Source organism: Stegostoma tigrinum, chromosome 46 (assembly GCF_030684315.1).
Source record: "Stegostoma tigrinum isolate sSteTig4 chromosome 46, sSteTig4.hap1, whole genome shotgun sequence".
Lineage (NCBI taxonomy): Eukaryota > Metazoa > Chordata > Chondrichthyes > Orectolobiformes > Stegostomatidae > Stegostoma > Stegostoma tigrinum.
In genome coordinates, this window is record NC_081399.1 from 9833440 (window position 1) to 9861191 (window position 27752).

Genomic DNA, 27752 nt, shown 5'->3' on the forward strand with positions numbered 1-27752 from the left:
TCAGTGTACAGATATCTCCCTGAGAGAGAGAGAGAGGGAATGAGAGACACCAGTCAGTGTACAGATATCTCCCTGAGAGAGAGGGGACTGAGAGACACCAGTCAGTGTACAGATATCTCCCTGAGAGAGAGGGAGTGAGAGACACCAGTCAGTGTACAGATATCTCCCTGAGTGAGAGAGAGTGGACTGAGAGACACCAGTCAGTGTACAGATATCTCCCTGAGAGACAGGGGACTGAGAGACATCAGTCAGTGTACAGATATCTCCCTGAGAGAGAGAGGGGACTGAGAGACACCAGTCAGTGTACAGATATCTCCCTGAGAGAGAGAGAGAGGGGACTGAGAGACACCAGTCAGTGTACAGATATCTCCCTGAGAGAGAGGGAGTGAGAGACACCAGTCAGTGTACAGATATCTCCCTGAGTGAGAGAGAGTGGACTGAGAGACACCAGTCAGTGTACAGATATCTCCCTGAGAGAGAGGGAGTGAGAGACACCAGTCAGTGTACAGATATCTCCCTGAGTGAGAGAGAGTGGACTGAGAGACACCAGTCAGTGTACAGATATCTCCCTGAGAGACAGGGGACTGAGAGACACCAGTCAGTGTACAGATATCTCCCTGAGAGAGAGAGGGGGGACTGAGAGACACCAGTCAGTGTACAGATATCTCCTTGAGAGAGAGGGGACTGAGAGAGGGCAGCCAGTGTACAGATATCTCCCTGAGAGAGAGGGGACTGAGAGACACCAGTCAGTGTACAGATATCTCCCTGAGAGAGAGGGGACTGAGAGACACCAGTCAGTGTACAGATATCTCCCTGAGAGAGAGGGGACTGAGAGACACCAGTCAGTGTACAGATATCTCCCTGAGAAAGAGGGGACTGAGAGACACCAGTCAGTGTACAGATATCTCCCTGAGAGAGAGGGGACTGAGAGACACCAGTCAGTGTACAGATATCTCCCTGAGTGAGAGAGAGGGGGCTGAGAGACACCAGTCAGTGTACAGATATCTCCCAGAGAGAGAGGGGACTGAGAGAGGGCAGTCGGTGTACAGGTATCTCCCTGAGAGAGAGAGGGGACTGAGAGACACCAGTCAGTGTACAGATATCTCCCTGAGAGAGGTACTGAGGGGCCCCAATCTGTCTCTCAAATACCATGGCCGTCCACTCATGTACAGTTGGGACGTGCGACAATCTCTGCTCCTGCCAGGAATATTCTCATTCCATCAGTGAATGCATAAAAATGGTGAAGTGCATGGCACCTGTACAAAATCTCACGTAAACCTTTTCCAAGTTTGCAAATGGAGGGATCTTTTTCAATTGATGTTTTAATGATTATGATACAAATAATTAAGGTGAATCAGAATACTGTCCATTGAAGCACGCTCCGTAAGTACGTCTGCCTGTAACGTGTAAGGTCAGTGATCGCCAGTGTGCATGGGCAGCGGGTTCAGGTGCCCATAGAGATCAGTCCTACGATGGTACCTGACAGGCATGTCCTGCCTGACAGCCCGAAGATAATCCAGATCGATCTCTGCATAGCAAATGTCCCTCCCCTCGTGGCACTGAGCGACCACACAACCCCAGGGATCCACCACCATGCTGTGCCCGTAGGATGTACGTTTGTCATTGTGCTTCCCAGTCTGCGCCGCAGCTACAACGTAAGACTGTGTCTCAATGGCGCGAGCACGTAGCAGTGGCTGCAGGGAGGTGGAGTGATTAAGCAGCAGTGTCATCACACAGGGGGTGCACGTGCGTGTACACAAACACATAACGCGCGCCTACACACACACACACACAACGCGCGCACGCTCACAAAAATGCACGCACACACATACACTCAAAAACATACGCACACATAAAACACACTCACATGAATGCGCACACATATGCACTCCCATACACTGACAAAATGCGCACACGTACGCACTCCCATACACTGACAAAATTCACACACAAACCCTCCCATACACTGACAAAATGCACACACAAACCCTCCCATACACTGGCAAATGCACACACAAATCCTCCCATACGCTGACAAAATGCACACACAAACCCTCCCATACACTGACAAAATGCACACACAAACACTCCCATACGCTGACAAACTGCACACCCACAGATACACTGACAAACTGCACACCCAGATACACTGACAAACTGCGCACACACATACACCCATACACCCATACATACTGACAAACTGCACACACACACCTACACATACACTGACAAACCGCACACACACACACCCACAGATACACTGACAAAATGCACACACACACACCCATACATACACTGGCAAAATGCACACACACACACCCACTGACAAACTGCACACACAGATACACTGACAAACTGCGCACACACATACACCCATACATACTGACAAACTGCACACACACACCTACACATACACTGACAAACCGCACACACACACACACCCACAGATACACTGACAAAATGCACACACACACACCCATACATACACTGGCAAAATGCACACACACACACCCATACATACACTGGCAAAATGCACACACACACACCCACACATACACTGATAAATGCACACACTCACACATACACTGATAAATGCACACACACACCCATACATACACTGATAAAAGCACACACACACCCACACTGATAAATGCACACACACACCCACACTGATAAATGCACACACACACCCACACACACACACCCATACATACACTGATAAATGCTCATGCACACACCCATACATTCACTGATAAATGCACACACACACACACACACACACCCATACATACACTGATAAATGCACACACACACACCCATACATACACTGATAAATGCACACACACACACACACACACCCATACATACACTGATAAATGCACACACACACACCCATACATACACTGATAAATGCACACACACACACCCATACATACACTGATAAATGCACGCACACACATACATACACTGACAACTGCACACACACACACCCCCATACATACACTGAAATGCACACACACACACCCATACATACACTGTTAAATGCACACACACACACACCCATACATACACTGTTAAATGCACACACACACACACACACACACATACATACACTGACAAATGCACACACACACACACACACACACACACCCATACATACACTGACAAATGCACACACACACACCCATACATACACTGTTAAATGCACACACACACACACACACACACACACACACATACATACACTGACAAATGCACACACACACACACCCATACATACACTGACAAATGCACACACACACACACCCATACATACACTGTTAAATGCACACACACACACACACACCCATACATACACTGATAAATGCACACACACACACCCATACATACTGTTAAATGCACACACACACACACACACATACATACACTGACAAATGCACACACACACACCCATACATACACTGTTAAATGCACACACACACACAGACACCCATACATACACTGACAAATGCACATGCACACACACACACCCATACATACACTGACAAATGCACACACACACACCCATACATACACTGACAAATGCACACACACACACCCATACAAACACTGATAAATGCACACACACCTATACATACACTGATAAATGCACATGCACACACACACACCCATACATACACTGACAAATGCACATGCACACACACACCCATACATACACTGACAAATGCACACACACACCCATACATACACTGATAAATGCACACACACACACCCATACATACACTGATAAATGCACACACACACACACCCATACATAGTGATCAATGCACACACAGACACCCATACATACACTGATAAATGCACACACACACACCCATACATACACTGACAAATGCACACACACACACCCATACATACACTGTTAAATGCACACACACACACACCCATACATACACTGATAAATGCACACACAAACACAAACACACACACACACCCATACATACAGTGATCAATGCACACACACACACACCCCCATACATAGTGATCAATGCACACACACACACACCCATACATGCACTGATAAATGCACACACACACACACACACACACACCCATACATACACTGATAAATGCACACACACACCCCCATACATAGTGATCAATGCACACACACACACACCCATACATGCACTGATAAATGCACACACACACACACACACACACCCATACATACACTGATAAATGCACACACACACACCCATACATAGTGATCAATGCGCGCACACACACACACACCCATACATACACTGAAAAATGCACATACACACACACCCATGCATACACTGACAAATGAACACACACACCCACACATACACTGATAAATGCACACACACACACCCATACATACACTGATCAAAGCACACACAAACACACACCCATACCTACACTGATAAGTGCACACACACACCCATACATACACTGATAAATGCACACACACACACACATACATACACTGAAGAATGCACACACACACACCCATACATACACTGACAAATGCACACACACACACCCATACATACACTGACAAATGCACACACAAACCCATACATACACTGACAAATGCACACGCACACACACACCCATACATACACTGACAAATGCACACACGCCCATACATACACTGATAAATGCACACACACACACCCACACATACACTGACAAATGCACACACACGCACCCACACATACACTGATAAATGCACACACACACACCCATAAACTGATAAATGCACACACACACACACACACACACACCCATACATACACTGATAAATGCACACACACACATCCATACATACACTGATAAATGCGCACACACACATCCATACATACACTGATAAATGCGCACACACACACACCCATACATGCACTGATAAATGCACATGCACACACACACACCCATACATACACTGACAAAATGCACACACACACACACCCATACATACACTGACAAAATGCACACACACACCCATACACTGACAAAATGCACACACACACACCCATACATTCACTGACAAAGGCACACACACACACACACATACACCCCCATACATACACTGATAAATGCACACACACACCCATACATACACTGACAAATGCACACACACACACCCCCATACATATACTGATAAATGCACACACACACACCCACATACATACAATGATAAATGCACACACACACCCATACATACACTGATAAACGCACACACACACACCCATACACTGACAAATGCACACACACACCCCCACACATACACTGATAAATGCACACACACACACCCATACACTGATAAATGCACACACACACACCCACACACCGACAAATGCACACACACACACACCCATATATACACTGATAAATGCACACACACACACATCCATGCATACACTGATAAATGCACACACACACCCATACATGCACTGATAAATGCACATGCACACACACACACCCATACATACACTGACAAAACGCGCACACACACACACCCATACATACACTGGCAAAATGCACACACACACACCCACACATACACTGATAAATGCACACACTCACACATACACTGATAAATGCACACACACACCCATACATACACTGATAAAAGCACACACACACCCACACTGATAAATGCACACACACACCCACACTGATAAATGCACACACACACCCACACACACACACCCATACATACACTGATAAATGCTCATGCACACACCCATACATTCACTGATAAATGCACACACACACACACACACACACCCATACATACACTGATAAATGCACACACACACACCCATACATACACTGATAAATGCACACACACACACACACACACCCATACATACACTGATAAATGCACACACACACACCCATACATACACTGATAAATGCACACACACACACCCATACATACACTGATAAATGCACGCACACACATACATACACTGACAACTGCACACACACACACCCCCATACATACACTGAAATGCACACACACACACCCATACATACACTGTTAAATGCACACACACACACACCCATACATACACTGTTAAATGCACACACACACACACACACACACATACATACACTGACAAATGCACACACACACACACACACACACACACCCATACATACACTGACAAATGCACACACACACACCCATACATACACTGTTAAATGCACACACACACACACACACACACACACACACATACATACACTGACAAATGCACACACACACACACCCATACATACACTGACAAATGCACACACACACACACCCATACATACACTGTTAAATGCACACACACACACACACACCCATACATACACTGATAAATGCACACACACACACCCATACATACTGTTAAATGCACACACACACACACACACATACATACACTGACAAATGCACACACACACACCCATACATACACTGTTAAATGCACACACACACACAGACACCCATACATACACTGACAAATGCACATGCACACACACACACCCATACATACACTGACAAATGCACACACACACACCCATACATACACTGACAAATGCACACACACACACCCATACAAACACTGATAAATGCACACACACCTATACATACACTGATAAATGCACATGCACACACACACACCCATACATACACTGACAAATGCACATGCACACACACACCCATACATACACTGACAAATGCACACACACACCCATACATACACTGATAAATGCACACACACACACCCATACATACACTGATAAATGCACACACACACACACCCATACATAGTGATCAATGCACACACAGACACCCATACATACACTGATAAATGCACACACACACACCCATACATACACTGACAAATGCACACACACACACCCATACATACACTGTTAAATGCACACACACACACACCCATACATACACTGATAAATGCACACACAAACACAAACACACACACACACCCATACATACAGTGATCAATGCACACACACACACACCCCCATACATAGTGATCAATGCACACACACACACACCCATACATGCACTGATAAATGCACACACACACACACACACACACACCCATACATACACTGATAAATGCACACACACACCCCCATACATAGTGATCAATGCACACACACACACACCCATACATGCACTGATAAATGCACACACACACACACACACACACCCATACATACACTGATAAATGCACACACACACACCCATACATAGTGATCAATGCGCGCACACACACACACACCCATACATACACTGAAAAATGCACATACACACACACCCATGCATACACTGACAAATGAACACACACACCCACACATACACTGATAAATGCACACACACACACCCATACATACACTGATCAAAGCACACACAAACACACACCCATACCTACACTGATAAGTGCACACACACACCCATACATACACTGATAAATGCACACACACACACACATACATACACTGAAGAATGCACACACACACACCCATACATACACTGACAAATGCACACACACACACCCATACATACACTGACAAATGCACACACAAACCCATACATACACTGACAAATGCACACGCACACACACACCCATACATACACTGACAAATGCACACACGCCCATACATACACTGATAAATGCACACACACACACCCACACATACACTGACAAATGCACACACACGCACCCACACATACACTGATAAATGCACACACACACACCCATAAACTGATAAATGCACACACACACACACACACACCCATACATACACTGATAAATGCACACACACACATCCATACATACACTGATAAATGCGCACACACACATCCATACATACACTGATAAATGCGCACACACACACACCCATACATGCACTGATAAATGCACATGCACACACACACACCCATACATACACTGACAAAATGCACACACACACACACCCATACATACACTGACAAAATGCACACACACACCCATACACTGACAAAATGCACACACACACACCCATACATTCACTGACAAAGGCACACACACACACACACATACACCCCCATACATACACTGATAAATGCACACACACACCCATACATACACTGACAAATGCACACACACACACCCCCATACATATACTGATAAATGCACACACACACACCCACATACATACAATGATAAATGCACACACACACCCATACATACACTGATAAACGCACACACACACACCCATACACTGACAAATGCACACACACACCCCCACACATACACTGATAAATGCACACACACACACCCATACACTGATAAATGCACACACACACACCCACACACCGACAAATGCACACACACACACACCCATATATACACTGATAAATGCACACACACACACATCCATGCATACACTGATAAATGCACACACACACCCATACATGCACTGATAAATGCACATGCACACACACACACCCATACATACACTGACAAAACGCGCACACACACACACACCCATACACTGACAAAATGCACACACACACACCCATACATACACTGACAAAGGCACACACACACACCCATACATACACTGATAAATGCACACAGACACACACACCCATACATACACTGACAAATGCACACACAGACAAACCATTACATACACTGATGAATGCACACATACACACACCCATACATACACTGATAAATACACACACACACCCATACATACACTGATAAATGCACACACACACACACACCCATACATACACTGATAAATGCACACACACACACCCATACATACACTGACAAATGCACACACACACACACCCATACATACTGACAAATGCACACACACACCCATACATACACTGACAAATCCACACGCACACACACACCCATACATACACTGACAAATGCACACGAACACACACACCCATACATACACTGACAAATGCACACACGCCCATACATACACTGAAAAATGCACACACACACACACCCATAAACTGATAAATGCACACACACACACACAGACAAATGCACACACACACACACACACACACACACACCCATACATACACTGATAAATGCACACACACATCCATACATACACTGATAAATGCGCACACACAAACACACACCCATACATGCACTGATAAATGCACATGCACACACACACACACCCATACATACACTGACAAAACGCACACACACACACACCCATACACTGACAAAATGCACACACACACACCCATACATACACTGACAAAGGCACACACGCACACCCATACATACACTGATAAAGGCACACACACACACCCATACATACACTGATAAATGCACACACACACACCCATACATACACTGATAAATGCACACACACACACACCCATACATACACTGATAAATGCACACACACACACACCCATACATACACTGACAAATGCACACACACACACACCCATACATACACTGACAAATGCATACACACACACACACACACACACACACTGACAAAGGCACACACACACACCCATACATACACTGACAAATGCACACACACACACTCGTTCCCACTCTCTCTCTCACACACACACTCGTTCCCACTCTCTCTCTCTCTCACACACACTCGTTCCCACTCTCTCTCACACACACACACTCGTTCCCACTCTCTCTCTCTCTCTCTCTCTCTCTCTCTCTCATACACACACACATAGTTCCCACTCTCTCTCTCACACACACACTCGTTCCCACTCTCTCTCTCTCTCTCTCACACACACACTCGTTCCCGCTCTCTCTCTCTCTCACACACACACTCGTTCCCGCTCTCTCTCTCTCTCACACACACACTCGTTCCCTCTCTCTCTCACACACACTCGTTCCCTCTCTCTCTCTCTCACACACACACTCGTTCCCTCTATCTCTCTCACACACACTCGTTCCCTCTCTCTCTCTCTCACACACACTCGTTCCCTCTGTCTCTCTCACACACACACACACTCGTTCCCAGTCTCTCTCTCTCTCGCTCTCCTTCTCTCAAACACACACACACTCGTTCCCTCTCTCTCTCACTCTCTCACACACACTCGTTCCCTCTCTCTCTCTCTCTCACACACACACTCGTTCCCTCTCTCTCTCTCACACACACACTCGTTCCCTCTCTCTCTCTCACACACACTCGTTCCCTCTCTCTCTCTCACACACACTCGTTCCCTCTGTCTCTCTCACACACACACACTCGTTCCCAGTCTCTCTCTCTCTCGCTCTCTCTCTCTCAAATACACACACACTCGTTCCCTCTCTCTCTCTCTCTCACACACACTCGTTCCCTCTCTCTCTCTCTCTCTCTCTCTCTCACACACACACTCGTTCCCTCTCTCTCTCACACACACACACACTCGTTCCCTCTCTCTCTCTCACACACACACTCGTTCCCTCTCTCTCTCTCTCTCACACACACACACACACACTCGTTCCCTCTGTCTCTCACACACACACACACACTCGTTCCCACTCTCTCTCTCACACACACACTCGTTCCCACTCTCTCTCTCACACACACACACTCATTCCCACGCTCTCTCTCTCTCACACACACACTCGTTCCCACTCTCTCTCTCTCTCTCTCTCACACACACTCGTTCCCACTCTCTCTCTCTCTCTCTCTCTCACACACAGACTCGTTCCCACTCTCTCTCTCTCTCTCTCACACACACTCGTTCCCACTCTCTCTCTCTCTCTCTCACACACAGACTCGTTCCCACTCTCTCTCTCTCTCTCTCTCACACACACACACACACACTAGTTCCCACTCTCTCTCTCACACACACACTCGTTCCCACTCTCTCTCTCTCTCACACACACACACAGACTCGTTCCCAATCTCTCTCTCTCTCTCACACACACACACACACACACTAGTTCCCACTCTCTCTCTCACACACACACTCGTTCCCACTCTCTCTCTCTCTCTCACACACACACTCGTTCCCACTCTCTCTCTCTCTCACACACACACACACAGACTCGTTCCCAATCTCTCTCTCTCTCTCTCACACACACACACACACACTCGTTCCCACTCTCTCTCTCACACATACACTCGTTCCCACTCTCTCTCACACACACACACTCGTTCCCACTCTCTCTCACACACACACACTCGTTCCCACTCTCTCTCTCTCACACACACACACTCGTTCCCACTCTCTCTCTCTCACACACACACTCGTTCCCACTCTCTCTCTCTCACACACACACTCGTTCCCACTCTCTCTCTCTCTCTCTCTCTCTCTCATACACACACACATAGTTCCCACTCTCTCTCTCACACACACACTCGTTCCCACTCTCTCTCTCTCTCTCTCACACACACACTCGTTCCCGCTCTCTCTCTCTCTCACACACACACTCGTTCCCGCTCTCTCTCTCTCTCACACACACACTCGTTCCCTCTCTCTCTCACACACACTCGTTCCCTCTCTCTCTCTCTCACACACACACTCGTTCCCTCTATCTCTCTCACACACACTCGTTCCCTCTCTCTCTCTCTCACACACACTCGTTCCCTCTGTCTCTCTCACACACACACACACTCGTTCCCAGTCTCTCTCTCTCTCGCTCTCCTTCTCTCAAACACACACACACTCGTTCCCTCTCTCTCTCACTCTCTCACACACACTCGTTCCCTCTCTCTCTCTCTCTCACACACACACTCGTTCCCTCTCTCTCTCTCACACACACACTCGTTCCCTCTTTCTCTCTCACACACACTCGTTCCCTCTCTCTCTCTCACACACACTCGTTCCCTCTGTCTCTCTCACACACACACACTCGTTCCCAGTCTCTCTCTCTCTCGCTCTCTCTCTCTCAAATACACACACACTCGTTCCCTCTCTCTCTCTCTCACACACACTCGTTCCCTCTCTCTCTCTCTCTCTCTCTCTCACACACACACTCGTTCCCTCTCTCTCTCACACACACACACACTCGTTCCCTCTCTCTCTCTCACACACACACTCGTTCCCTCTCTCTCTCTCTCTCACACACACACACTCGTTCCCTCTCTCTCTCTCTCACACACACACACACACACTCGTTCCCTCTGTCTCTCACACACACACACACACTCGTTCCCACTCTCTCTCTCACACACACACTCGTTCCCACTCTCTCTCTCACACACACACACTCATTCCCACGCTCTCTCTCTCTCACACACACACTCGTTCCCACTCTCTCTCTCTCTCTCTCTCTCACACACACTCGTTCCCACTCTCTCTCTCTCTCTCTCTCTCACACACAGACTCGTTCCCACTCTCTCTCTCTCTCTCTCACACACACTCGTTCCCACTCTCTCTCTCTCTCTCTCTCACACACAGACTCGTTCCCACTCTCTCTCTCTCTCTCTCTCACACACACACACACACACACACTAGTTCCCACTCTCTCTCTCACACACACACTCGTTCCCACTCTCTCTCTCTCTCTCACACACACACTCGTTCCCACTCTCTCTCTCTCTCACACACACACACAGACTCGTTCCCAATCTCTCTCTCTCTCTCACACACACACACACACACACACACACTAGTTCCCACTCTCTCTCTCACACACACACTCGTTCCCACTCTCTCTCTCTCTCTCACACACACACTCGTTCCCACTCTCTCTCTCTCTCACACACACACACAGACTCGTTCCCAATCTCTCTCTCTCTCTCACACACACACACACACACACTCGTTCCCACTCTCTCTCTCACACACACACTCGTTCCCACTCTCTCTCACACACACACACTCGTTCCCACTCTCTCTCTCTCACACACACACACTCGTTCCCACTCTCTCTCTCTCACAAACACACTCGTTCCCACTCTCTCTCTCTCACACACACACTCGTTCCCACTCTCTCTCTCTCTCTCTCTCTCTCACACACACACACACACTAGTTCCCACTCTCTCTCTCACACACACACTCGTTCCCACTCTCTCTCTCTCTCTCACACACACACTCGTTCCCACTCTCTCTCTCTCTCTCTCTCACACACACACTCGTTCCCACTCTCTCTCTCTCTCTCACACACACTCGTTCCCTCTCTCTCTCTCTCACACACATTCGTTACCTCTCTCTCTCACACACATTCGTTACCTCTCTCTCTCACACACATTCGTTACCTCTCTCTCTCTCTCTCACACACACACAAACACTCGTTCCCACTCTGTCTCTCTCTCTCACACACTCGTTCCCACTCTCTCTCTCTCACACACACACTCTTTCCCACTCTCTCTCTCTCTCTCACATACATTTGTTCCCTCTCTCTCTCTCTCTCTCTCTCACACACACACGTTCCCACTCTCTCTCTCTCTCTCTCTCTCTCTCACACACACACACGTTCCCACTCTCTCTCTCTCTCTCTCTCTCTCTCACACACACACACGTTCCCGCTCTCTCTCTCTCTCACACACACACACACACACGTTCCCGCTCTCTCTCTCTCTCTCTCTCTCACACACACACTCGTTCCCTCTCTCTCTCTCACACACACACTCGTTCCCTCTATCTCTCTCACACACACTCGTTCCCTCTATCTCTCTCACACACACTCGTTCCCTCTGTCTCTCTCACACACACACTCGTTCCCAGTCTCTCTCTCTCTCTCTCTCTCTCTCACACACACACTCTTTCCCACTCTCTCTCTCTCTCTCACATACATTCGTTCCCTCTCTCTCTCTCTCTCTCTCTCACACACACACACATGTTCCCATTCTCTCTCTCTCTCTCACTCACGTTCCCACTCTCTCTCTCTCTCTCTCTCTCACACACACACACACGTTCCCGCTCTCTCTCTCTCTCTCTCTCACACACACACACACGTTCCCGCTCTCTCTCTCTCTCACACACACACACTCGTTCCCTCTCTCTCTCTCACACACACACTCGTTCCCTCTCTCTCTCTCACACACACACTCGTTCCCTCTCTCTCTCTCACACACACACTCGTTCCCTCTCTCTCTCTCACACACACACTCGTTCCCTCTATCTCTCTCACACACACTCGTTCCCTCTATCTCTCTCACACACACTCGTTCCCTCTATCTCTCTCACACACACTCGTTCCCTCTGTCTCTCTCACACACACACTCGTTCCCAGTCTCTCTCTCTCACACACACACTCGTTCCCAGTCTCTCTCTCTCTCGCTCTCTCTCTCTCAAACACACACACACTCGTTCCCTCTCTCTCTCTCTCTCTCTCTCACACACACACTCGTTCCCTCTCTCTCTCTCTCACACACACACTCGTTCCCTCTCTCTCTCTCTCACACACACACTCGTTCCCTCTCTCTCTCTCTCTCTCTCACACACACACACTCGTTCCCTCTCTCTCTCTCTCTCACACACACACTCGTTCCCTCTCTCTCTCTCTCACACACACACACACTCGTTCCCTCTCTCTCTCTCTCACACACACACTCGTTCCCTCTCTCTCTCTCTCTCACACACACACTCGTTCCCTCTCTCTCTCTCTCTCTCTCACACACACATTCGTTCCCTCTCTCTCTCTCTCACACACACACTCATTCCCTCTCTCTCTCTCTCTCTCACACACACACTCGTTCCCTCTCTCTCTCTCTCTCACACACACACACACACACACACACACACACACACACACACACACTCGTTCCCTCTCTCTCTCTCTCACACACACACTCACTCGTTCCCTCTCTCTCTCTCTCACACACACACACTCGTTCCCTCTCTCTCTCTCTCACACACACACACTCGTTCCCTCTCTCTCTCTCTCTCACACACACACTCGTTCCCTCTCTCTCTCACACACACACACACACACACTCGTTCCCTCTCTCTCTCTCTCTCACACACACACACACACACACACACACACTCGTTCCCTCTCTCTCTCTCTCACACACACACACTCGTTCCCTCTCTCTCTCTCTCTCTCACACACACACACTCGTTCCATCTGTCTCTCTCTCTCTCACACACACACACTCGTTCCATCTGTCTCTCTCACACACACACACTCGTTCCCACTCTCTCTCTCACACACACACTCGTTCCCACTCTCTCTCTCACACACACACTCGTTCCCACTCTCTCTCTCACACACACACTCGTTCCCACTCTCTCTCTCACACACACACTCGTTCCCACTCTCTCTCTCACACACACTCGTTCCCACTCTCTCTCACACACACTCGTTCCCACTCTCTCTCTCTCTCTCTCTCTCACACACACTCGTTCCCACTCTCTCTCTCTCACACACACACTCATTCCCACTCTCACTCTCTCACACACACACACACACTCGTTCCCACTCTCTCGCTCTCTCTCACAAATACACACACACACACTCGTTCCCACTCTCTCACAAATACACACACACACTCGTTCCCACTCTCTCTCTCTCTCTCTCTCACAAATACACACACACACACACACACACACACACACACAGACATACACAGACACACACACACACACAGATATACACACACACACACACACACACACACACACACACACACACACACACAAAGCTCAGATGAACATACCTCCCAATGAGCTAGTCCTGTTATTAAGGTAAACGCTGACGGAAATGTCAAGATTTCTGCTCCGGCCTGAGACAGTACGAGCGACATTTCAGGGAACCGAAGATCATAACAGGTTGCAAGGCCCACCTGAAGGGGAAGGAGCAGCAGCACAGGGTCAGATTGTGGGATCTCTCCCTCTCCCTCCTAATCTGGTCAATGGGAGTGTGTCACGCTTTACACCGCACCGTCGAACAGCCCCAGCACAGGGTCAGATTGTGGGATCTCTCCCTCTCCCTCTCATCTGGTCAATGGGAGTGTGACACGCTTTACACCGCACCGTCAAACAGCCCCAGCACAGGGTCAGATACAGAGTAAAGCTTCCTCTACACTGTCCCCCCCCATCAAACACTCCCAGGGACAGGGACAGTACGGGGTTAGATACAGAGTAATGCTCCCTCTACACTGCCCCCCCCATCAAACACTCCCAGGGACAAGGACAGGACAGGTTAGAGACAAAGTAAAGCTCCCTCTGCGCTGTCATGTCAAGTCGGCCTTTACCTCACCTTCCCAATTGGTGTGTTGATTGGTTGTTCAATGGCAGGTCCGGGGATCGTGAAGTCACTTTCCTTCATGGCCATCCGGCCTTTCAGGTCTACGTCGAACAGATGAGTTTTACGGTAAATCGCTGCTAACTCTCCTGTGGAGAGAGACAGCGGCTGATCGAGGCTGACATAGACCTGTGTGCCAGAGGACCCGTCCTACCAACCTCACTCACTTCTGTCGCTTCAGGTCAGGCCCAGCCCAGGTGGATGGCAAAATAAAATCCATGAAGCCCCACAGAGGCGAATAGCTCTCTGCCTTCATACTGCAGGCTCAGCCGCTGTGGGTAAGGGACGGGGTCGGAAGCTCCCGTTTCTCTCAGAAGGGAGGTGTCAGTTCGCAAACCCAGGCACACACCTCCCCCCCACCACACACACACAGACACACACACACCCCACCGCCACACAACCCCCACACACACCCGCGCCCCCCCCCCCCCCCAACCATGCCCTCCCCCTGTTTGATCAGCCTACCCAAGTTGTTGATGAGGATATGAGTGTTGTAGATGCGGCGATCCCTCTCCCAGTCTGGGTTTCGCTCGTGAAAACCACCCAGGGACATCCAGACACCAGTCTCCCTTCAAGGAAAGGCAGATGTGAGAGCGTGAGGCCGAGCGGCTGGGATAGGGTCATTGTCAGAGGAACAGGGTTAGGGAGGCAGGCAGCGAGAGGAAGAGGGACAGGGTTAGGGAGGCAGGCAGCGAGAGGAAGCGGGACAGGGTTAGGGAGGCAGGCAGCGAGAGGGAGAGGGACAGGGTTAGGGAGGCAGGCAGCGAGAGGAAGAGGGACAGGGTTAGGGAGGCAGGCAGCGAGAGGAAGAGGGACAGGGTTAGGGAGGCAGACAGCGAGAGGGACAGGGAGAGGGTGAGGGAGGCAGGCAGCGAGAGGGAGAGGGAGAGGGTTAGGGAGGCAGACAGCGAGAGGGACAGGGAGAGGGTGAGGGAGGCAGGCAGCGAGAGGGAGAGGGAGAGGGTTAGGGAGGCAGGCAGCGAGAGGAGAGGGACAGGGTTAAGGAGGCAGCAAGAGGGTGAGAGACAGGGTTAGGGAGCCAGGCAGTGAGAGGGAGAGGGAAGCAGGCAGTGAAAGGGAGCAGGAGAGGGACAGGGATAGGGAGGCAGAGCGAGAGGGAATGGTATATTGAGGCGGAAAGAGGGAGAGGGCAGATAGTGAGGTATGAGTAAGAGGGATAGTGAGGCAGACTATAAAAAGGAGCACTGTAAAGACTACTTTAATATTTTTGGACTGCGGACTTTAAAATGGGTGAAAAGTATTGCATTATGTCAAGGACCCTGTGCAAGAAGTCTCAGCTTTAAAAATGAGTTACTCGTTTCTGAAGAAGGGTCGAGACCCGAAACCTCAGCCTTCCTGCTCCTCTGATGCTGTTTGGCCTGCTGTGTTCATCCAGCTCCACACCTTGGTATGTTACTGCAACTCATATTGTGCTCCAAATTCAGTTATCTCGCTCAAATAGTGACAGGGAGTCAACAAAGTGTGCGGCTGGATGAACACAGCAGGCCAAGCAGCATCAGAGGAGCAGGAAAGCTGACGTTTCGGGCCTAAACCTTTCATCAGACAGCCTCTCTGATTGAAGGGTCTAGGCCCGAAACGTCAGCTTTTGTGCTCCTGGGATGCTGCTTGGCCTGCTGTGTTCATCCAGCTTCACACCGTGTTATGTCGGATTCCCCAGCGTCTGCAGTTCCCATTATCGCTAGTGACGGAGAGTGTTCAACACCTCTGCTTTGTGAGTGAGTGAGCGTGTGTGGGTGCTCAGGGCAGGTTTACTCAAAGAAACCTACAGCACAGAAACAGGCCCTTCGGCCCTCCAAGCCTGCGCCGATCAAGATCCTCTGTCTAACCCGACATCTATTTTCTAACAGTCTGTGTCCATTTGCTCTCTGCCCATCCATGTACCTGTCTAGATACATCTTAAAAGATGGTATCGTGTCCACCTCTACCACCTCGGCTGGCAACGTGTTCCAGGCGCCCACCAGCCTCTGTGTGAAGAACTTTCCAGGCATATCTCCCTTAAACTTTCCTCCTCTCACTTTGAACTCATGACCCCTAGTAATTGAGTCCCCCACTCTGGGAAAAAGCTTTTTGCTATCCACCCTGTCTATACCCATCATGATTTTGTAGACCTCAATCAGGTCCCCCCTCAATCTCCGTCTTTCTAATGAAAATAATCCTAATCTATTCAACCTCTCTTCATAGCGAGCACCCTCCATACCAGGCAACATCCTGGTGAACCACCCTTGCACCCTCTCCAAAGCATCCACATCCTTTTGATAATGTGGTGACCAGAACTGTACACAGTACTCCAAATGTGGCCGAACCACAGTCCTATACAACTGCAACATGACCTGCCAACTCGTACTCAATACCCCGGCCAATGAAGGAAAGCATGCCATATGCCTTCTTGATCACCCTATTGACCTGCGTTGTCACCTTCAGGGAACGATGGACCTGAACACCCAGATCTCTCTGTTCATCAATTTTCCCCAGGACTTTTCCATTTATTGTATAATCAGTGACAGACTTTTGAATGATTGTGAACCAGGACCAACTGCAACGCTCACCATTGTAGCAATTTTCTGATTGACTTCTGGGCAAGCTGCTGCAGCTTGGTGATTGCGCGATACAAAATAAAACTCTAACATGCGAAGGAGAAAACTTCCTCCTTGAGAGGAAAATGGACGGGGGAGAGACACCTTCAGAGACACTGGAAGGTGGTCAACGTGGGGGAAGAGAGTGAGGGTAAGAAGGAAGAGTGGCGTCAGAGGCAGGAAAGGGAGAGGTGCGAGGGAGCACGGGTACCTGGCCATGCGGAAATACCGTTGGATGAGATCGCCCTCCAGGGTCTCTGCCTGGCTGAGTGTCTGCTCCTGAGATGAGGCAACATAATCAAAGGCTTCAGGGAGGAAGAGGAACTTGGCCCCTCGCTCTGCCCCCTCCCTCACCAGCGCCTGACACTCAGCAAAATTTCTCTCCTTGTCCCCCGTGCTGTTCAGCTGGCACACTCCAATCAAACTCCTCTTCAGCGTCGCCATCCCTCGCAACCTGTCCAAGACAGAGAGAGAGAGAGTGAGTGTCGCATAGAGACACACCTTCCCTCGAACCTCCTTCAAACCAGCTTCCAACATTCCTCAAGAAAAGACATCAACCGCAAACTTGCAGACGGGAAAAGACGTTGCCAAACTGGGATACTTTCGACTCCCAGGCACTCTCAGCGAGCCGCTCCCACGTTCCTTCCGGCGCCCAGTCCTTCCTCACCAACACCCACCACCTCATCTACCCGAGAAAGAGCAACAGGGAAACAAGAGCGTAGGAACAAATGGGTCGCTCGCAGAGTGGGAACGGTCAATACTGCCAGCCTGAGCAGCCGGCCCCGAACTATCCACAACTAACATCAGTAATTTGCAGCAAGGAATCCAGTGTGAGAACTGGGTGGGGGCTGTGAGCAGTGAGGAGGTTACAGGGCAATTTAGCGAGTGGACAAATACAAGTACCGTCACACAGAGAAAGGGCAAATTGTCAGCTTTGGTAAGGGTTTAAACAAACCCCAGAATCACAGAGTCTGAGTTAAGCATTGATAGACCAGGAAAGCTCGATGCACAAAAGGGTCCTGGGTGTCCCTGTCCTCTGGTCATTGGGAAGCACACAGGCAGAGCTCAGGAAGCGAAGGGGGGTTAGCGGAGGGGGAATAAGTGATGGGGAGGGGAGGGATGTGAGGGATGGAGATTGGGGGGATGGGATTTTGCATGTGTGGGGTAGGGGGATGTGTGGCTGGGGAGGGCTTGTGAAGGCTAGGAGATGTGAGGGATGGGGGTGTAGGCTGTGGGGTTGGTGATGTTGGGAAGAGGGATAATGGGAATGGGGGGGCAGTTACTGGGGGTGTATGCTGATGGAATGGATCAGGGATTAAGGGGGTAGGGGTTGATGGGAATGGGGGTAAAGGGAGAGGGGTGATTACTCGGGTCTGAGATAAAGGGGGTAGGGGATGATGGGAATCAGGGTAAAGGGGAGGGGTGGTTACTGTGGGAGGGCAGATGATGGGGAGGATAAAGGAAATTGGGGTAATGCAGGAGGAGAGATCACTGGGGGATGATGGGAAGGGAGTATAAGGGGATGGGGGTGACGGGAAGTTGGGTTAAGGGGATGGGGGATGATGGGAAGTGAAGTGGATAAACGGTTGGGGGATGATGGGAAGTGGGGTATATGGGGCATGATAGGAAGTGAAGTGGATAAAGGGTTGGGGGATGATGGGAAGTGGGGTATATGGGGGATGATGGGAAGTGAAGTGGATAAAGGGTTGGGGGATGATGGGAAGTGGGATACATGGGGTTGAGGGATGGGAGACAATGGGAAGGCGGGATAAGGGGATGGGGGAACGATGGGAAGGCGGTATAAGGGGATGGGGGTGACGATGGAAAGGGGGGGATGGGGGATAAGGATGATGGGGGGGTGATAGGGGGATGGGGATGATGGGAAGTTTGGGGATAAGGGGATGATGGGAAAGGGGGTAAAAGGGGGACAGTTACTGGGGGCACATGATGATAGAATGGGGAAGGGGTGGTTACTGGGATCAGGGATTACCCAACCCTAATCCTAATCCTAATCCTAACCCTTTCACACAGGGATGATGGGAATTGGGATGGGGGAATGTTGGGAAGGGGATGGGGGGAATGAGGGGATAGGGAATGATGGGAAGGGGATGGGGGAATAAGGGGATAGGGAATGATGGGAAGGGGGACGATGGGAAGTGGGGGGATAGGGAATGATGGGAAGTAGGGGGATAAGGGGATAGGGAACGATGGGAAGGGGACGGGGGAATGATGGGAATTGGGATGAGGGGAATGTTGGGAAGGGGATGATGGGAGGGGGGATGATGGGAAGTGGGGGGATAAGGGGATAGGGAATGATGGGATAGGGAATGATGGGAGGGGGCGGTTACCAAGCAGCCAACGTCACGCGGAGGCTGAGAGAGAACATGCCCCTGCGCCCAGTGTCCGTGGAAACCCGCTCAGGGGGCCTGACGCTGAATTAGCCGCCTATCTACCTGCCTGCTGTCAGATATGGACACACCTTTGAGGGGAGGGGGAGGACAAACTCGGCCCGAACACCATTCCCACAATGCTACAACATTCAGGGAAAATTTCGCCGAAGTTTTTTCTGGAGGGGGGGGGCGCAGAAAAAAGACGGCTTCACAAAATGATCGGCGTGAAAAGGGGTTGGATGTGAAATTGAGAGCCGGTTCACGGTTTATTGATTTATTTCGGTGTGTCGGCGGGGTTTTGTTTACGCTGCGTTTTTTTTATATGTAACTGGTTGACTTCCCTCCCGCTGTTGATGTGAAAGCCCAGTCAGGCGGTATCCGCGGGCACCACCCACCGTCTCTATAAAAGGAGGCCGGAGGGCCCCGCCCCTCTCCAGTGGTGGGATGGAGGGACCCGGCGCGGTAGGGATGCTGTCGGGAGGCCGGGCCCAACAGGCCCAGGCCGCCGCCCCCACACCCGAGCAGGTGCTGGCCGGCTTCAACAAACTGCGGCAGGAGCAGCGCGGCCTGGCGGGCAAAGGGGCCGAGCTGGAGCAGGAGGTGGCGGAGCACGGGTAACGGGACGGGGAGGGAAGAGAGAATGGAAAGGGTTGGGTGGGTGGGCGGGTCGGGGTTTGATTATATATAAATGGCACAGGCCCTTGGCCCATGATGTTGTGCCCAACTTTTACCCTAATCCTAAGGTCTACCTAACCTCCACCCCTACCTTATACTTCCATCCATATACCTGTCTAATAGCCGCTTAAATGCCCCTAATGAGGCCGACTCTACTCCCCTCTCCGACCACTCTCTGAGTAAAGAACCTCCCTCTGATGTCACCCCTATATCTACCTCCACTCACTTTAAATCTATGTCCCCTCATCATAGCTACCTCCACCCTAGGAAAAAGTGTCTGGCTGTCCACTCTATCTATATCTCCGATCATTTTGTACACCTCTGTCAATCACCTCTCATCCTTCGTTGCTCTAAAGAGAAAAGCCCTAGCTCTCTCAACCTTTCCTCGTAAGACCTTCCCTCCATTCCAGACAACATCCTGGCAAATCTCCTCTGCACCTTTTCCAACACTTCCACATCTTTCCCTGTAATGAGGCAACCAGAACTGGACACCATACTCCAGATGTGGCTGAACCAGGCTTTTGTATAGCTGGAGCATAACTTCACGGTTCTCAATCCCTCTATTACTGAAAGCTCACACACCGTACACCTTCTTAACAACTCTATCCACCTGGGTGGCAGCTTTCAGGGAACTGTGGACATGAACCCCAAGATCCCTCTGCTCCTCCACACTGCCAAGAACCTTTCTGTTAACCCTGTATTCTGCTCTCAAGCTTGCCCTTCCAAAATGAGTCATCTCTCACTTTTCAGAGTTAAACTCCATCTGCCACTTCTCAGCCCAGCTCTGCATCCTATTAATGCCCCTTTGTAACCGAGGACAGTCCTCCGCACTATCCACAACACAACCCACCTTCATATCGTCCGTGAACTTACTAATCCACCCTTCCACTCCTTCATCCAAATCATTTACAAAAACCACAAATAGAAGAGGACCCAGGATAGATCCTTGTGGTACACCACTCGTAACTGAACACCATGTTGAATGTTTTCCATCCACTACCACCCTTTGCCTTCTAAGGGTCAGCCAGTTCTGAATACAATCTGCCACATTACCCCCTATCCCATGCCTCCTTACCTTCTGCATGAGCCTATTACGGGGATCCTTATCTAATGCCTTACTTAAATCCATGTATACCACATCCACTGCTCCACCTTCATCCACGAGTTTGGTCACCTCTTCAAACAATTCAATAAGGTTTGTGAGGCATGATCTGCCCCTCACAAACCCATGCTGACTATCACAAATCAAACTGTCTTTCCGAGTGATTGTGAATCCTATCTCCGAGTCCGTTCCAATAATTTACCCACCATTGAAGTAAGACTAATTAGCCTGTAATTTCCAGGGTTATCCTTATTCTGTTTTTAGAACAGGGGAACAATGTTCGTCTCTCTCCAGTCTTCCGGCAGTATACCCATGGACAGTGAGGACGAAAAGATCATTGCCAAAGGCCCTGCAATCTTGTCCCTCACTTCCCATAGAATCGTTGGATGAATCCCATCAGACCCGGGGGACTTATCTGTCTTCAACTTCCTCAAAATTCCTAGCATATCTTCCTTACTGACATCGACTTCCTCTAGTCTACCAGCCTGTTTCACAATGTCTTCCTCTACAACTAGGTTCCTCTCAGTTGTGAATACTGAAGAAAAGTATTCATGAAGGACCTCTCCTATCTCTTAAGGCTCAGTGCACAAATGCCCTTTACAGTCCATGATCGGCCTTGCCCTATCTCTGGTTATTCTCTTATTCCTCACGTATGTGTAAAAAGCCTTGGGGTTTTCCTTGATCCTATCTGCTGAGGTTTTTCTCATGCACCCTTTTAGCTCTCCTAAGCCCTTCCTTCAGCCCCTTCCTGGCTAACTTGTATCCCTCTAGAGCCTTTTCCGTTCCTTGTTTCCTAAACCTTATATAAGCCTCCTTCTTCCTCTTAACCAGACGTTTGACCCCTCTTGACTGCATCTTCTCTGCCTGCTAGGGACAAACACATCAAGCACACAAGCAGTCTGCCTTCTTTAAACAATCTCCGCATTTCAATAGTGCTGTTCCCTGACAGCATCTGTTCCCCTTTAATGTTACCCAGTTCTTGCCTAACAGAATTAATGACCCTTGCCCCAATTGTAAACCTAACCCTGCTTTACGTATCTATTCTTTTCCATGACTGTTGTAAAAGTAACAGAGTTATGATCGCTATCGCCAAAATGCTCTCCTACCCACAGGTCTAACACTTGGCCCGGTTCATTGCCAAGCACCGTACCTAAAGTGTCCTCTCCTCATGTTGCTGTATGTACTTACCGTGTCCGGAATCCTTCCTGAATGGACTGGACACAATCCGTTCCATCCCAACTATCAACTAACATGTTCCCAATCAATATTTGGAAAGTTGAAGTCACCCATGACTTGTAACCCTGTGACTTCTGCACCTTTCCAGTATCTGCCTCCCAATCCGCTCCTCCACTTCTCTGCAACTATTAGGGGTCTGTTTATATAAAAAAAACCCCAACAAAATGACAGCTCCTTTCTTGTTCTGGACCTCAACCCAAACTGACTCTGTAGACACATCATTCTTGAACTGCCTTTTAGTAGCTGCTATACTCCCCCTGACTAGCAATGTCACTCCCTATTTCTTCCAAAGCATCTAAATCCCGGGACTTCCAACAACCATCCCTGTCCTGGAGTTACCCAAGTTTCTGTAATGGCCACGACCCGTAATGATTGATGGAGTTAACCTGGGTGGGGGAGTCTGTAGATGTGGTTTATTTGCATTTCCAGACAAAAGTCCCACATAAAACATATTAACTTAAAGGGCATGGGAGCATATTGAGGTGGTTAGAAAATGGTTTCCAGTCTGCTAATGAAAGAGTTGGAATCAATGGATTTTTTTCGCCCCCTTGTAAGTGGCAGGCAGTGACTGGTGGGCTAGTGCAGGGGTTAGTACTAGGACCCGAGCTATTCACAACATAACGTGGACGAAGGAACCTAATACAATTCCGCGAAACTTGCAACGCTGGGTGGGGAGGGTGAGCTGTGAGGAGGGTGCAGAGCTGTCCAAAGACATGCAGGTTAGGAGGATAGGCCGTGCCGAATTGCAGGGATAGGGTAAGTCTAGATGGGATGCCGTTTGGAAGGTCGTTGGGCCGAATGGCCTGCCTCCACGCTGCGGGGAGTCTGTGATTCAGCAGTTCTTGGGAAGGGGTTTCCGAAAGGGTTAACGGGGCTGTATGTGGGAGGGGTACACTGGCTGGAGGGAGCGCGGCTGGTTGGGCCAGTACAGACTGGGCCGCAGTGTTACACTGTCTCTGCGGTTGTTGCTTTAAACAGTGTTTGGTTCCCCCCACCCAGGCTGGTGATTGATACACTGGCGGAGGTTAATCCAGACCGGAGGTGTTTCAGGATGGTTGGAGGCGTGCTGGTGGAGAGGACTGTGCGAGAGGTGCTGCCAGCTCTCGAGAGTAACAAGCAGCAGGTACCTGACGGTGGTGGGGGGGAGACAGGGGTCAGGCAGGCAGACAGGTTTTGGCGTTGGTGGGGGGGAATGCAGCGGTGCTTATTACCCCAGGAAAAATCAGGAAGTGTCCTGGGAGCCCAGGTTTGAATCCTGCCATGGCTGATGGTGGAATTAACAAAAGAAAAACACTGCAAGTGAGAGTAGACGACCGTGAATCTGTGGTTTGTCAGAAAATCCCATCTGTTCATCGGTGTCCTCTTGGACAGCTGCCCTGACCTGGTCTGGGCCGACATGTGACTCCAGACCCACAGCAATGTGGTTGACTCTAAACTGCTGTCTGGGCAGTTAAGCATGGGCAATAAATGCCGGCCTGGTCGGTGATGCCCTTGTTCTGTAAATGAATAAATTTAAAAGGAACAAAATCTCTGCCCCACCTTGCATTTGGGGAGAGTCAGTCCTGCTGTAACAGCTTGTTCCCTCACAGGCCTGAGAACAGTGGAGCCTTGGTGGCTGCACACGTCTTGGGGGGGTGGGTGGGGAAAGAGGGTGAATTGCAGATCTTGGGGCAGAGTGGAACTCTGAAAGGAGCTGCAGTCTTGGGATTTCGGTGCCCCCCCCCCGCTTCCAGAAGTCACAAGAGTTACCTGTGTGCCTCAGAAACATTGTGGGTGGAAGTGTTTGCGTTGCAGGGGGTGGGGGTGATGCTGAGGCTGCCAGAGAGTAGAGTTGACTATATCGTTCTGTGTCCTTTCCCTGCACCCAACTCCCGGCCCCTCACGTGTGTGTGTGTGTGTGTGTGTGTGTGTGTGTGTGTGTGTGTCTCTGTCTGTCTGTCTCTGCTACTTCCGTGTGTGTGTGTCGCTCTCCGCGTGTGCGCTGCTCTCGTGTGTGTGTGTGTGTGTGTCTCTCTCTCTCTCTCTGCTGCTCTCACGTGTGTGTCGCTCTCCTCCCCCCCCCCCCCCCCCCCCCCCCCCGCAGCTGGTGAAGCTGATTGAGAACCTGAATGCCCAGATGCAGAGTAAAGGCCGTGAGCTGAACGAATACCGGGAGAAATACAACATCCGGCTGATGAACGAAGATGAGAAAGCCGCCCGCGATGGAGAGTCCAGGGGACGCACAGGGGGCACCGGAGTGCTGGTCTCCTAGGCTGTGACCCCTCCAGCTGCTGGGGTACACCCCCTCTGTCCCCTGCACGTGGCTTTGTTTTTAAATTTCAGCCCACCCCCCCAACGACGTGTGGCGGGAGTGGAGCCGAGGCCTGTGAATGCCCTTGTGAAACTCGGTGGCACTTCGACCTTGGGAGGCAACAGCGTGTCACTGTTACTGCACAAGGCTTGAAAGGCTGTTGGTTGTCACTAGTTGAATTTATAAGTGTCACGTTGACTATTGTACTTTTACAGGAAGTATGACATTTCAGCTTCTCTCCTCTTCTCTCCCCCCCCCCCCCCCCCCCCCCCCCAATTTTCCAGGACCCCCTCTCCCAAATTGTCACCCAGCACATCCTCTCGGGTGCTCTATTCTCAAGTTTCAATCCGCCATTCCTCTCCCACTCCCTCCCTTCCTCAGGCTGGCTGTGTCTTTGTTTTGGAATTGCGCTTGGCTGTGGGGCCATTCAGCCCACTGTGTCCCGTGCTGGCAGTGCAAGAGGACTGTCCTATTTCATCCCACTCTCCCCTCTCTTTACCCCACCTTTCTGTAACGTTTACCCGAACTTCAGTCGGGATTGAACCAGCCTCTTTGAGGTTTAGCATGGTTTTCTGGTTTTCTTCTGTCTTCTCTGTAACACTGCATCAATAAAACTATTTGTTTGAATATTGACTGCCTGCTCCCAGTCTCTGTACTCACCCACTCTCCAACATGATGAGTTCCACGCCTGACCTGAGATCACCACCTGACGTTATCAACAGGGTATCCATCCAGCTGGGGATGCAGAGTGCCCCCCGCTCCTCTGTACAACAGGATTGGGGGATGATGCTGATCCACTCCTGCTGGCTTGCTGAGACAGAATGGTCCCTTCCTCTTTGTGTAATCTATTAAAACATGGAACAGTACAGGCCCTACGGCCTCCAGTGTTGTGCCAACCTATTAAGTGGATGGCTTCCATCTGTTTCTGTGTCATAACCTAGAGTGGGGCTGAATGGCCTCCTGCTGTTGTGTAACGCAGCTTCCTGAGAGTCTCCTATTGCCTGTGGGAAGTTAGCCAGCCAACTGGCGAATCCTGTGTTTATTAAACATCCCGAGTTGACCCCTTGGAAAAGTGGTGGTGAGCTGCCCTCTTGAACCTCTGGAGTCCACAGTGTCCCCTTAGGGAGGGAATTCCAGGGATTCTGACCCAGTGACACTGAAGGAACAGGGATATATTTCCAAGTCAGGATGGGGAGGGGCTCGGAGGGGAACGTGTAGGGGGT

At 49.8% G+C, this 27752-nt stretch overlaps 2 protein-coding genes across 5 annotated transcripts; one reads left to right on the plus strand and one right to left on the minus strand.

The window, feature by feature from the left end:
- Nucleotides 1-1279: 1279 nt before the first annotated feature.
- nit1 (nitrilase 1) lies at nt 1280-21262 on the minus strand. 4 transcript variants are annotated; one of them, XM_059642741.1, is made up of 6 exons: nt 21185-21262; nt 19048-19290; nt 16708-16811; nt 16198-16331; nt 15656-15781; nt 1280-1694 (listed from the first exon to the last, which is right to left on the minus strand). In XM_059642741.1, the coding sequence occupies exons 1-6, from the start codon at nt 21220-21222 to the stop codon at nt 1413-1415; spliced, it is 927 nt and encodes a 308-aa protein (XP_059498724.1). In that variant the 5' UTR covers nt 21223-21262; the 3' UTR covers nt 1280-1412. The 4 variants fall into 4 exon arrangements, with proteins under 4 accessions (XP_059498724.1, XP_059498723.1, XP_059498722.1 ...); XM_059642740.1 differs by lacking the exon at nt 21185-21262 and adding an exon at nt 19792-21149 and having other exon boundaries at nt 19066-19290; XM_059642739.1 differs by lacking the exon at nt 21185-21262 and adding an exon at nt 19792-21149.
- Nucleotides 21263-21643: 381 nt separating this feature from the next.
- On the plus strand, nt 21644-27156 carry pfdn2 (prefoldin subunit 2). Its single transcript, XM_048525459.2, has 3 exons — nt 21644-21840; nt 25239-25362; nt 26323-27156. Exons 1-3 carry the CDS (start codon nt 21671-21673, stop codon nt 26488-26490), a joined length of 462 nt encoding a protein of 153 aa, XP_048381416.1. The 5' UTR covers nt 21644-21670; the 3' UTR covers nt 26491-27156.
- Nucleotides 27157-27752: the final 596 nt, after the last annotated feature.

Excerpts from the sequence above, each read along its gene's own strand:
- nit1 (XM_059642739.1), bottom strand. The coding sequence starts at position 19,880 with ATGACCAGAGGACAGGGACACCCAGGACCCTTTTGTGCATCGAGCTTT. Across the intron at positions 16,812-19,047 it reads CGGTATTTCCGCATGGCCAG|GGAGACTGGTGTCTGGATGT; the intron begins GTACCCGTGCTC and ends CTTTCCTTGAAG. Across the intron at positions 1,695-15,655 it reads CAGGACTAGCTCATTGGGAG|CCACTGCTACGTGCTCGCGC; the intron begins GTATGTTCATCT and ends ACCTCCCTGCAG.
- pfdn2 (XM_048525459.2), top strand. The coding sequence starts at position 21,671 with ATGGAGGGACCCGGCGCGGTAGGGATGCTGTCGGGAGGCCGGGCCCAA. Across the intron at positions 21,841-25,238 it reads CAGGAGGTGGCGGAGCACGG|GCTGGTGATTGATACACTGG; the intron begins GTAACGGGACGG and ends CCCCCCACCCAG. Across the intron at positions 25,363-26,322 it reads TCGAGAGTAACAAGCAGCAG|CTGGTGAAGCTGATTGAGAA; the intron begins GTACCTGACGGT and ends CCCCCCCCGCAG.